The following is a 14,266-nucleotide window of genomic DNA, read 5'->3' on the forward strand; positions in this document are numbered from 1 at the left end:
CGTAAAAGTACCGTTTATACTCGAGTATAAGCCGATTTTTTCAGCACAGTTTTTGTCCTGAAAAAGCCCCCGTCGGCTTATACTCATGTCAAGCAAAAAAAAAGAATATTTTTATTTAATTTTTTTTTTTCTGGGGGGGGGGGGTGTCTATGACTAGCCGCAATAGTAATGTATAGAATCTCCCATAAAATAGTGAAAAAGCTTTAAAAAAATATAATAAAAAAATTAAGTAAATAAAAGTTGTAAATCCCTCCTTTCCTTAGAATACATATGAAAGTAGAAAATGACTGTGAAACACAAACACATTAGGTATCCCTGTGTCTGACAGTGCCCGGTCTACTGAATATAGGCTATCTGCAGTGCTCCTGTTCTGTCGGGAAGGGGTTAATAGGAGCACTGCAGATCCCCTATATTCAGCCAGGCTGAATTCCAAGTGGGGGAAAAAAAAACTCAAGCTTAGGGAAGAAGCAGACAGACAACCAAACACCCCCTCCCCTTTCCCAGCAACTACTGCACCTAAAAACTCCGACCATTTTAATTTTTGAAATTTTCCAGTAGCTGCTGCATTTCCCCCCTAGGCTTATACTCGAGTCAATAAGTTTTCCCAGTTTTCTGTGGTAAAATTAGGGGGGTCGGCTTATATTCGGGTCGGCTTATACTCGAGTATATAATTAACCTTCAGTGGAGTTTACCTAAGAGGGATTGGTCGTTAAAATCACCATCTTTTTCTCCCTAAAAATGCGAGCAGTCCTTTTGATGCACATCTGCCAATTGCCAGCCCTCGCTGTATTCATCTATCTAGGCCGCTAGACTACACTATGCACATTGTGATTTGGTAGTCTGAGATACTCCCCCTGCTCACTGACAAATACAGCACTGGCCAATCAGACAGCAGGAGGGAGTGTCTAGAATAGCCAAGACAAGTGGCTAAAAAAGCCAAGATAGAGCTCTGTCCACACCACAAATAATATTGCGACTTGTCAAAAATGTCAAATCTAACAAGGTCTGGTACCTTGGAGAGCAAGAAAACCAGAAAAATGGGCGGACCCCATTTGTCTGCTCCAGCAAAGGACCGCCCACCTGACAGTGAAGAATATAACTGTGCTAAAAGTAACAGAAGTGATTACTCGGGAATGGTGAGGGCTACAGAGAAAATTTCAACTGTGCCAGGATCAATGAAGCAGCAACTATTGAAGGATGCAAATTTGTTGGAGTTGGTGATAAATTCTAATATTAAGTACACACTTAGACTGGACAGTACTGAAAAACTCCAGATTTATCACAGTGTCCATTTGGTTCACCTAGTCTAGCTTTGCATCAACTATAAGCTGGTGGCAAAATTCTGGCACCTTACGTCCCACTCCCATTCCACGTTGCCTTGCCCCATGTTAAGGAAGAATTTTAGCGCATTTTCTTAAGTAAATCTATCCTAAAGAACTTCAAATATTAACAGAATTTTTTATTTACGCATTACATTATTAACCAAGTAAAACAATATAAAAAGGTGGAATAAGAATTGAAATTACGGTTTTCTGAGAATCATTCTCATGTGTGCATCAGGTCCTGTTTGGGACAAAAGAAGAAGGGTATCCTGGAGGTCCTCTTCACTTTCCCTTTTCTCCTCATCTGTCGGCATAGGCACGTCTTCATGTTCGTCATCAAGAAACCGATAAAACAAGTATTTGTCTTGGAAGTAGTATTCCTGGTCAACTGTGGGAAGAAAACAGGGAGATAACATGAGTATACATGGATATAATACTACATAATCACAGATTTCTTAGGATACGTACACGACATGTCATGTAACATTGTGGTTATTAGCCACTTCCGTTACATAGCATGGTACAGAGGTACCGCTGGTAATTGGGAAGGATCAGGGACTGCTAAGAATTGAGTAGATTACAATATTGGATTGAATATTCAACACCATCATTTTTATTTGACCATGCCCACAATATTTTCCTATGGCTATGGGAAAGGTACAAGAGGTAAATTGTGTTGAAGCTAATCTTCTTACGCGCATATATCAGCACCCATTGAAATCAATGGGCTCTGTTTTGAAGCGCCGCGCTCGGACACGTGTATACGTGTCTAAAGGAGCGGCGTGCTACGCCGTGTGAAGGCGCCCTAAGAGTGTTGGTCACATGACACAGCTGAGGACCAAATGGGAATAGATAACTCACAAATTCAGCCACTACCTTAAAGATTACCATGAATCCCATTTCATTTACAGCATGTTGCTACAAACAAAACATATATAGTATGACCCAAATGTCATAAAGCATTGGGATGATGAGGTGCACCATTTTATACAGCTCCTGAACAAGTCCTTGCCTGCAAACTGATCTGCCGAATCACAGACCAGACGGAATTCACTTTTCCTATGTAAGTCTATGAATATATGAGAGTCTGTATGCCATGCTCCCATAGACTTACACAGAAACCAGGAACTTCCGGTTTTGAGTTTGGTGACTGTGCGGTTCCTCATAGTGATCCTCATCCTATAAACTACAGCTGAAAGCTGCATCTACACATGAACCACAGGCTGGTCTATAGGTGGCCATTCACGTTGAATAATATTAAAGGGAGTCTACCACCTCCACCATACATAATCATGTGTTGCCACTACATTACAGTGATGCAAATTAGGCAATTGGTGCACTGGGGGCGGGCTTTCAGACCTTGGAGCACTGCTGTTGCCACTCAAGTTAGATGAGTGATGTCACATCAGTGGGAGGATCAAGGGCGGTGCAGGCAGGAGATTGTAGGGTTCTGACTAGTGCAAAAGCCGAAGCCCCGCCCCAAGTGCACTAGATTCCTCATTTGTATAATACTTCAAAACTGTACATAAGAGAGGTATGTGGTTTATTACTGTATTGTACTCTGCAAAGTGTTGGCATCAGTTGACTATGCTTGGGGGGAGTTGGTGGACTCCCGTTAAGGTTGAGGCCACATGTTGCAGAAAAGCAGTGGTTTTTGTTGCAGATTTTGCAGTATTGCAAACTGGTTTCAAAAGTAATGGGAGGCATGAAGAAAAGTCGTATACTTCTCGAAAAATCTTCTTCTCAAACCAGTAATTTCATGCTAATAAGTCACATGACCACAGACTCATTGAAATAAATGGGACTGATCTGAAATATGAGGCATGGCCACTATAAATGTGAACTACGCCTAAGTGCAGGTTTTCCTGCTGTAGAATAGACAGGTGTATTAAAGGTTTCACGCAAAGAGTAGATAGTTGTGGATAAATGTGCCTATTACAAGAAAACAAATAAATTATCCAAATAACGTTGGAGCATGAATTATTATTAGGGCCTAAAGTTTGCTGTTCAACCTGATATATACATTGTATACCCACTGCCGCCACCAGAGGGCAAAGTATAGTCGCCTAAATCCGGAAAGTACCGGAGCATTGTGAGCCATGTCCCCGCTAAAGAGGAATTATCTGTAAATAAAATAGTTAAAAGCAAAATCTAATAAAACCTCCATGCTGAAGGGCTTTACGGACAATCTGTTGTGTACTGCAAGCCGTCTTGGTTTTATCCCAATGTTTTCACCTTTGAACAGGATTCCAGATTTCGTAAGACTGAGGTCCATAATAAAATAGGGTGAATATCATTTAGACTTAACTCTATGGAGGAGCACAGACCCCAAAATATGCAATAGATACAGCAGATGATAGAGTGTATACAGTACAAATATTATCAGTGCAAACAAAGACTACAAGGATTCATTAGAAACAGAGGTAGGAGGAGAAGGGTCTATGTGATGGTAGAAGAGGCGCTCGGAGAGGTGCCATAGGGTTCATTGCTGTAATGAGGCCTAGTTCTGCCACATTTAGGAAAGTATCAAAATGAACCCTGAGACAGAAGCGCATTGTACGCTGCAATACATACCGTAAGCTTAAATACGGAAGAGGTTTATTGTGTACAAGGGGATATGACACAGTAACACTTGAATTTAGCAGCTTTCAATAAAGGGATACACCGATTTCATTTCTATTATGACCTGTCATATAGACATGTTACAGGCTAGGTTTACTATTGCATCAGAAATTCCATAAGAAGCCTTGAGAGGGGAAGCATGAAGCAGAGAGGTGAGTAATAAATGAAGCTCACCACTCCATAGACTCCACTGGGCATGCCATTGTATTACATGTGAAGGCATTTAGGGGGCCATTATACTACATGTGGTGGTACTGAGGGAAGCATTTAGTGCATAAGGACGCACTGAGGCAGCCATTATACTACATATGGGGACACCATTTTACTATATGTTGGGGCAATGAAGGAGCCACTATATTATATGTTTGGGCATTGTAGGGGCCATTAACTACATATGGTGACACCAACGGGGCTATTATACAAGATTTGGGAACACTGAGAGGGCCAATTATAGTATATATGGGGGCACTGAGAGGCCCATTATACTGAGTGTAGTAGCCATTATACAACTCATGTGGACATGGAGGAGTCCATTATACTACATATAGGGAACCTGAGGGGGTGGCACTGAGGGGATATTTACATGAATGTTGACCAAAGCTCCAGAAAGTGATCACTACTTTGGGGGTACTTGGGTGGAATATTTCCTTAGTAGGGGGAACCTCGCTTGAAAAAGTTTATAAACATTGATCTATCCTATATATCCAGTGGCGTAACTTTCACGGAGGCAGCAGAGGCAGCTGCCACAGGGCCCAGGACATTAGGGGGCCCAGCGACAGCTGCTACCGCTGCGGTTTTTTGTGTCTATGTGTTGAACAAACAACACAAAGCCACACTCTAGAGCCCCTGCAGCAAGCCTGCCTTGTGACGACCTGGAAGGGTACCCGTGTGAATTTTGTCATACACTTGATAAAGGGGTATTCCCCCGAAACGCTGCCCTAAGCATCGTGTGTTTAAAATCCTAATAAAGTGCCTGTTTGAAGACCTACGGAGTAACGCAGTGATCCTTTCATCTTCTGGTCCTTCTCCATTTTGTGCCACCTCATTGGGGTGTTGGATGATTCTACTGCTGCTTAACACCTCCGATTGACATATCCAGATATCCTGGACTGACTATCACCTTTGACCAATCACCAAAGGTGTCTGATAAGTGGATTGCTCGGTACATTTTCCCTTTATCTATTTACTTACCGATACTGGCTGGGCCCTGCAAAGACTATTATTATACTCGGGGGTCTTTGCGGACTCCCGAGTATAATGATCGGAGAGGTAAGAAACATAAAAAACGGTGTTATTTACCTCTCCAGGCTCCGGGCAGGCTTCGGCCTAGTTGTCTGATGTCTCTGACGTCTCATGACCCTGGCTTGCGTCCCGGGTCATGTGGCGTCCGACGTCATTGAAGAATGACGACGACGGAGGCCGACAGCGTAGGAGCAGGGGGACAAGTAAATAACAGTAGTTTTTTATGTTTTTATTAGTAAGGACTGGCATGCATGTAAGTTACAGGGGTGCATCTGTTTTCTGTTATGTACACCTCTGCATCGTACATTATAAATGGAAGCCATAGACATGTGTACAGAGTACAATGGTAACATTGCTGGGTACCAGTATATATAGTTATACCAACACTAAATTCCAATATTAAAGAGTTTCAGGATGGCAGCCTATTTGCTCCCAGAATCTGGTTCCCTTCTGGTGTAGATTCCCATGGTGGTACATAGGAGTGCGTCCTATTCATTAATTCAGTCACCTCGCACAGCCAGCCAGGGAATGGACTATGACCAATGCACAAAACTCCAGACTTTATAAATACACCCCCCAAAAAAATATTTACCATGGTTAAGGACCCCCTCCTCCAGTAGGACCTGCCACATGCCCACTGCTTGCGTCCGGGAATGAACACATGAGCTTTGCTGCATAAGCCAGTCCACCAGTTCAGTTCCTACACAGCACTGCCTGTAAAGACATCCAAAATATTAACATAATATAATACAGCAATATAACAATACAATATAACACCGTATAGTGGCTTACCTACTGTAGATACAGAATATTTATAGGTCTGACTCGTGTATTACATATGTGTGTATAATCTTTAATGAACACCCCCCAACCACTCATCTGTATATTAATAGCTCTCAGCAAGAAGGAGGAAAACGGGGTCTTCTCTAGTGTGACATACAGGTTACTACCCTGTCCAATCCTAGAACTCTGAAACTGGACAAGAGGTATCTGCCAAACTGTACTCTGGAGTACGGTCAATGGGATCTGAGCAGAGATACAGGGAATGGAGCCAACTGTTGCCGGCCCCATGTTGTGTATAGTACAGGCTCGACCCCACACAGCTAATCCATGCAGGGGCTGGCCACCCATGCCTCAGATATATAAGGCCTAAGGATGGGAAGGACAGTCCAGAAAATATAAATCTTGGAGAGCCCTTTAACATCCAGTTGCCAAATTATTCACAAATTTCTAGAAGGAATAACAGAGGAACTGCACAGCACAGAGTTATAAGGATGACCCGAAATTGTTATAGGATAGGGAACACACATATATATTACTAGCTGGTACCCGCAACTTCGTCTGCAGTGATTGTAGAAGTGGGTATATACAGGCGTGGGTAAGGTTTTCGTACTGTGTATAAGCTATGGGATATGAAATGTAACTTTGTATCTTGTTTTTGCTGTAATTCAGACAATACATGAGACTTTTGTGTTGAAGTTAATTTGTATTTGAGCTGCTAATACTCCCTGATAATACTCGTCTATGGACGAGCTGTGTGAGCAGAGGGAGGGGGCGTTCCTCCCCACTCACACAGTACAGCGCGATAGGCGCCGCGAGGCAGAAGGACGTCTCTGACTGACTGTCAGAAACGCCCTTCTGACCATAGAAGAGCTACGGTACCAGACCGTAAGCTCTTCACACCGGGCACAGATCGGGAAAGCCGACAGTGCGCTGAATTCAGCGCACTGTCAGCTTTCCGGCAGTATATAACACTGCCTGTGCCCGGATATGGTGAAAGGTCCTCTTTAAATGCTGTTTTATACTGTGAAGGTTATAATCCTGTAATGTATGAAAAACATTGTTATCCTTAAAAGCTGAATGCTAGATATAGTTACTTATGCTTGAAACTGGTATAATGTTATAGGATACGATGGCGCCTGGATCCAGGATGGGTACAAGAAAAACAAATGCTTGGCTTTCTGCCAGAAGACAGCGCCCCAAGGTTACCACGCAGGACCGGGAGTAGCTGGCTATATATGGAACTGCTTAAACTTATTCTGTTTGATTGAGATGTATCATACCAATCAGGAATGAATATGAAAACTTGCATTGTTGTTATATCACTTCCTTTCTCTGATAATATTTAAAGAGGACCTTTCACCACTTTTGGGCACATGCAGTGTTATATACAGCCAATCGCGCTGTGCTGTGGAGCGGGGAGGAACTCCCCCCTCCCGCTCCTGATAATGCTCGTCTATGGACGAGCTGTGTGAGCAGAGGGAGGGGGCGTTCCTCCCCGCTCCACAGCACAGCGCGATTGGCGCCGCGAGGCAGAAGGACGTCTCTGGCTAATGGTCAGAAACGCCCTTCTGACCATAGAAGAGCTACGGTACCGGCACCGTAAGCTCTTTACACCGGGCACAGATCGGGAAAGCCGACAGTGCACTGAATTCAGCGCACTGTCGGCTTTCTGGCAGTATATGACACTGCATGTGCCCAAAAGTGGTGAAAGGTCCTCTTTAACCCCCGTGCATTTAATAAAAAGGGCGTCAGCATAAATTCCTTAGTCGAGAGAGGAACAAATACCAACACACAGAGTGGTGTGACTTCTTTGCGGCCTGGCACTCAGCCTAATTAATTAGGACGACGACAGTTACCCGGGATTATTGGTCCAATAATCATAAACACGACTCTGACCTTATCAATACAATCTTGTTGCCCCTTTCAATAGGACTATCTGAATATTGTGTAAGTTTATAAGCACTTATTTATTTTTGACTTTATATATCTGATCATGAACCTACCTATAGATGTGCCGCTACAAATATGGATGAACTGAGATGAATCCGGTATCGTATAATAGTAGCCTACTCTGTGCATGTATACTCTTACAATTGAGCATTATGTGGGTTTAAAGACAGGGCACATTTTTGATAATTGAAGACTAAGTACAAGCTCACGGCTGCCAGGATATGTTGTTTAAGCAACCATGAAGATAAATGAGAACTGGCAAGAGGGAAGAATATTTCAATATTTTATGTTAATGCCGCTTCAGAGAAGGCCAGTGTACACATCATTACTTTTGTTGCAAATGTTTTTTAGGACCAGTGAGTGGTTAAGATCCCAGCACCTTTTCTACACGATTATCTATATAATTCTCTTATTTTTCAGTGTACTTTTTGTCGTTTGCTTTTTGTATATTACGTTCTCCATAAAATGTCAGCCTGATACTTGACTCGCAGGCTACTAAATATTTATGGCTCAAAGGAATTCTAAAAAGTAATACATGTAAAAGAAAATACGTAATCGCTGTGCGAGCGTTCCCTGCTTTAATCATTTATTGCATATTCAGGCCCATAAATATGGGATTGGTATTGGCTAACCTCTAGGGTCCCACCCATGGGGGAACAAGCGCACTCTTTGAAGAATGACGGTCAAGGCACCCAAATTCTCAGATATAGCAGTTGTGGACTGCAAAGGTTGCATATACATGTGGTTTTATATACCGTTAGAAAGTCGACAGTGCACTGAATTCAGCGCACTGTAGGGTTTCCCTTTCTGTGCCCCTGGTGAAGAGCTCTCGGTGCCGGTACCATAGCTCTTCACCGTCAGAAGGGCGTTTCTGATAGTCAGCCAGGAACGCCCTTCCCCACAGTAGCGCCTATTGTGCTGAACTGTGAGAGGGGGCTTTGCTTTACTGCCCAGCGATGACGGGGATGGAGGCGTTCCTCACCGCTCTCACAGTACAGCGCAATAGGCACTACTGTGAGGAAGGACGTCCCTGACTGAGTATCAGAAATGCCCTTCAGACAGTGAAGAGCTACGGTACCGGCACCGGTAGCTCTTCACCGGGGGCACAGAATGGAAAAGCCGATAGTGCGCTGAATTCAGCGCACTGTCGACTTTCTAGCGGTATATAACACCGCATGTGCCCCAAGTGATGAAAGGTAATCTTTAAGAAGAATGAGAGTATATGCAGGGAATGCACAGCAAGTACCGCACCTGAAAATGTACAAAAAGCAATACAAAAAGTGTCCAACAACATAACCCAACCTTGGCCTCACCAAGAAAGTAAACAGACATATCTAAAAATCATTTATACTATGGTGGACTTGGCTAGGAGAGGCGGCAGTGAACTGTACCTCTACCCCCGCTAAAGGAAAGCCCGGCTACAACTTTATTTGGAACAGACAACATTTTAGCAACCTATTTTTACTAGGAGTTGATACATATGGAGTCGACTGCAACTCTTTCATAAATAATATTTAATATATTTATTTTTAGTTTCGGACCCAAAAGTAAAATTTAGTCTTGAGGTCCACTATTTAGATACATACACCTATATATATATACATATTACCTGGCACTCATTCACGATTCCTAAAATGTTGCCAACATACATGTATTTTCCAGCAGTAGCTTGCTGACTAGCTCTTGCCCTTGACTGTTTCCGTCCTGAGGTACCGGTCAGTAACCTGCAGACTGGCTCTTGCCTCGATCTAGGGGCCTTTTAGGGTATTGGTTGACCAGACTGTGTACCTAGATGTCATTTCAGACGCCCAGTGTGTACCCAGTATATTATAATGCTGTATACTATGGTTGACATGCTCTATGACGAGTGTCTATATGAAGTGTAGTGTACTGGGGGCCCACCTGGCACAGGGGCCCACAGCGGGGTGCACCTGCTCACTTGTCCCCAGTCTGACCCTGCTTATCTTGAAGCTAAGGTTATCACACCACATTTTTTGTTGACACTAAACACATCAACACATACTCTGGATTAAAATACTGATGCTTATGTGTGATACATAGGGTTCTATATAAAAAAAAAAACAGATGTCACAAGTCCACGTAGATTTTATATTCTCTCATGTGATGTGAATGCCGCCATATAGATGGTACATTTCTGTTGACTCCAATTCCTAATCCATCCAACTCTAACTCGAAGGCCGCGCCTCCTATGTTAAACGTGGTTTACAAGATTTTTTATACTCAACACCCATACTTGTTGCTTACCTGTACGTTTTGAGATGGTATTTGCGATCTCTGATCATATGAGGTGCACGGGAAAGGATGGCATTGCGTAAGGTCTTCCCAGCCCTGAGGATCCGCTCGGAAGGAACCTTGAAGGTTTGAAATAAAGACAATAAAGAAAATAAATTAAGACCAATAAATATGAATTACATCCTCTACTGGGACATGTAGAACTACTATTTAACTGCACTACAGGGACATAGCTAGAGGTCGCAGTCAATATTAGGCCCTGGACCCTGAGAGGGTCCCAAAGGTCCCTTTGCCACATAAAATATGCCACTGTTCTAAATGGGATAAGGTCGGTAGGGGCCTCATTAAGAATTCTGCATTGGGACCCAGGGGATCCAAGTTACGCGTCTGTCTGCGTAGAATGACAATTGGTCCACTCATTAACCAAGGCAAGGATGATATGGCTGTATAGAAACTGAAGTGGCAATCTATGGTACAATGATAGGTTGTTGGCTGGAAATGCGTTGGATCATATCACTGTGCTTCACAGCCAAACACACGTCATGGTTCACCTTTAGGCTACATGCACAAGAGTGGGTTTGCACGCCGAGGGGAACCCATATCATAGTGGATGACACTAGGACTGTCATCTGTCCCCCACTGACTTCAATGGGGGTTGCATTCCGCTTCATCCTAATGCCACAGCCCAGGACAGGACCTCTTCTATCATCATCAGCATCGGACTCCCTACCGTGACAGACTCAGCCTGCACATTCAGTCGTGTGCATGAGGCCTTAGAGGAGTTTGGCCACTAGGTGCCTAATATTGAGGCCAGTTTCAGTTGAGTGGACTATGTCGGCATTTTGTGCCCATATTATGGACTGGTGGATCCATGTCTACAATCCTGATAAGGACGCCTTCCATTTTGGTATCAGTATGCACCTTAGCTACTTCCCGACATCCCATTACCTCTGTAATGGTTTTAGCTGGACGGAGCGTGTTTTGATTTTCAATGAGGGGGGTCTGAAAAATAAGACGTGACCAAAAATGAACAAAAAACAAACATGAATAGAAAGATAAAAATATTAGCAATTGATTGAAGGAAATAATCAGGTTCATGAAAACGTAAAAGAAACAAAGTGATGCAAAGTACCAAAATATAAAATGAAATAAAATGAGAGAACGATATAAATTATAAATTAGTAAGAGGAGAAAACGAAAATGTTTAAGGTCATAAATTATAAGTAGTGTTTGTGGGAAATGAAAAGAGCATAATATCGTACGTCAATATATTTTATGGTTAACATCTCTCATAGCCACTGAGTTGCAAAGCTACAGGGGAAACTGATAAATGTTAAGTGATGGAGCAAAGCACTTAGTACCAACACGGGCGGTGCAATATTACATGTTGAGGACAGTTGCATTTTAATGAATTTTACAAGTTTTTAAAACTGGTAAAATTCCATATATTGAGGCTGTAAAATGCTATGATGAAGAACATAATGGTTCGATCGGGAGGTTTAGTGCAAAAATGCACCACTAAAGTAACGGAGCTCTGTCTGAGATGCTAAATTTCTCCACCCAGCAATGGAATGGGTTTGGATACGTAACATAATGGTGCAATTGTTTCGCAAAGGCTTCCAAGTTCTTTAATATTGATAACCTATACCCTCTCTGTGGACACCCATCTGTCGAACAGATTATACTGTGTGGGGGCCACTGTGCAGCAGATTGTACTGTATGGGGCCCAATGTGGAGTAAATTATACTGTGTGTAGGTCCACTGTGGAGCAAATTATACTGTGTGGGGGTAACTGTGGAACAGATTATAATGTGTGGGGCCACTTTGCATCAGATTGTACTGTGTGGGGCCCACTGTGGAGCAAACTGTACTGTGTATGGGCCACTGTGGAGCAGACTGTACGGTGTAGGGGCCCTGTTTTATAGCAGACAAGCGATATTATTACAGACCATCTGTAATTGTCTACAATTGTGTATCCGCACAGTATTAAGGTTAAATTTCCATGTAGGCACTTTGTGATAAATTAGTGGGCTTTAGGTTGCAGTTTGGGCACTCAGACTCTAAAAGGTTCGTCATCACCGACCTATACTTAAGTCATCAATATCAGATTGGTGTCGATCTGACCGATCAGCTCATAGAAGGGATCATGGCGCTCTAAAACAGTCACCAGAATGGGCACAGCTTTATAAACTGTCTAGTGGCTGTGAATGAGACTGAAGGTTCTCTCCAATACATGTGAATGGGAGAAAACTGCAAACCATTCGCAGCCACTACAGTGGGAGCTAGTCTAGATTCACATTCTAGATTCTTGCTCCGCTCCATTCACTGTCCTAAAAACCATTGAGATGGACGCAGGAAATTAGATGAGTTGATGTATTGTTTTGACCACCTTCTTGGTACAGCCCAGTTAGTAAATCTGGGTCACTGTGTAGAGCTGTGACTCTTCCGGCACCTTGGCTGAAGTAGGACACTGCAGATCTGATATTGATAACCTATTTTTATATTTTAAAGTGTAACTAAATTTTCGGGCAACTTTTGATTTTCTTGTATTTGTCACTGATACATTTTGTAATATACTTTATTGCCAAATTTTGGCTCCATTCTGTAAAATCCGGCATCTCTTTATTCTTGTTTCTGTTATTGAGAGCAGTTTCTGCCTCTCACTGAATGTTACTGGGTTTTTTTTCTTGTTTTTTGGGTTTTTTTGGGGGGAGGGGTTTAAATGTAGATTGTGAGCCCCTATAGAGCTCATAATGTACATTTTTTTCCCCCTATCAGTATGTCTTTGGAATACGGGATGGAAATCCATGCAAACACGGGGAGAGCATACAAACTCCTTGCAGATCGTTTTATGCCCTTGGTGGGATTTGAACACCAGAGCTCCAGCCACCGTGTGGCCCCACACTGAATGTTACTGTGTACGGAGTATAGGATGTGTAAGAAGTAGAGAAAATGAGGGGAGGGGAGGGTCACTACCTACAGTAATATTTCGGACACTATAAAACGTAAGGTTACAATGCTATCTATCTTACTTCCAGAGATATCACTGGTTGAAAACACAGTCGGGATTGGAATTTTCATATAATATATTATATAGCTGCATATACTGTAAATCTCCTAATCTTGACTGTGTTTTCAACCAGTGATATCTCTGGAAATAATATAGATAGCACTGCAGCCTATAAGAGAATCTCTTCTTTTATAAGACACCAAGAGCAAATTTGTACGTTTGATAATGTCCGAGATGTAACTGTATGAAGTGACCCTCCTCTACCTCATATACTATGTATATTACACAGCCCCCCACTCCATACACAGTGACATTCAGTGACAGGCAGAAACAGATCTTAGTACAGAAGCAAGAGAAAGAATACAGAGATCCAGGATTTCATAGAAAGGATCCATAATCTGTTCATAAAGTATATTATAACATTTATTAATGACTAGAGATGAGCGAACAGTAAAATGTTCGAGGTTCGATATTCGTTTCGAGTAGTCCCTCAATATTCGACTATTGAATCGAATATCGAACCCTATTATAGTCTATGGGGGGAAAATGCTCATTTCAGGGGTAGGCAAAGTTCGATCAAATTATACTTACCAAGTCCACGAGTGAGGGTCGGGCTGGATCCTCCGAGAAGTCTTCTCCGTGCAGCGTCCCCGCGGCATCTTCCGGCTCTGAATTCACTCTGCCAGGCATCGTGCCTGCACTACTACAAGCGGACATGCGCAGTCGGCTCTGCCCAGGCCCGATGCCTGGCAGAGTGAATTCAGAGCTGGAAGACGCCGCGGGGAAGCTGCATGGAGAAGACTTCTAAAGGTAGGAGAAGAACCAGCGTTGATTGGCCGACTGTATAGCATTCGGCTAATCAATGCTGGTTCTGCATTGAACTTTTCCATTCGAATAGCGAGTGGTACTCGATCGAGTCCGAGTATTTCGAATACCGTAGTATTCGAACGAATACCTATTCGATCGAATACTACTCGCTCATCTCTATTAATGACACAATTACTGTCGGAAAATCAAAAGTTGTCTGAAAGTTTACTTACACTTTAAAGATATAGGTACATCTAAAGGTAGCCTTAACATAAGA

At 42.8% G+C, this 14,266-nt stretch overlaps 1 protein-coding gene across 5 annotated transcripts in view; it reads right to left on the reverse strand.

Annotated features, from left to right (window-relative positions):
• RAPGEF4 (Rap guanine nucleotide exchange factor 4) overlaps positions 1-14,266 on the reverse strand; it is a 207,868-nt gene that overhangs the window by 63,174 nt on the left and 130,428 nt on the right. For 3 of the 5 annotated variants that reach the window (XM_075284117.1, XM_075284122.1, XM_075284120.1), the window contains 4 exons: positions 11,094-11,174; positions 10,185-10,291; positions 5,779-5,900; positions 1,527-1,710 (listed from right to left, as the gene is read on the reverse strand). In XM_075284117.1, the coding sequence (XP_075140218.1) occupies positions 1,527-1,710; positions 5,779-5,900; positions 10,185-10,291; positions 11,094-11,174 (494 nt within the window). The remainder of the gene's footprint in view (positions 1-1,526; positions 1,711-5,778; positions 5,901-10,184; positions 10,292-11,093; positions 11,175-14,266) is intronic. The other 2 variants (XM_075284118.1, XM_075284119.1) reach the window with 2 other exon arrangements.

The sequence above is a fragment of the Leptodactylus fuscus genome, chromosome 8 (genome assembly GCF_031893055.1).
Source record: "Leptodactylus fuscus isolate aLepFus1 chromosome 8, aLepFus1.hap2, whole genome shotgun sequence".
In the NCBI taxonomy this organism is placed as follows: Eukaryota; Metazoa; Chordata; class Amphibia; order Anura; family Leptodactylidae; genus Leptodactylus; species Leptodactylus fuscus.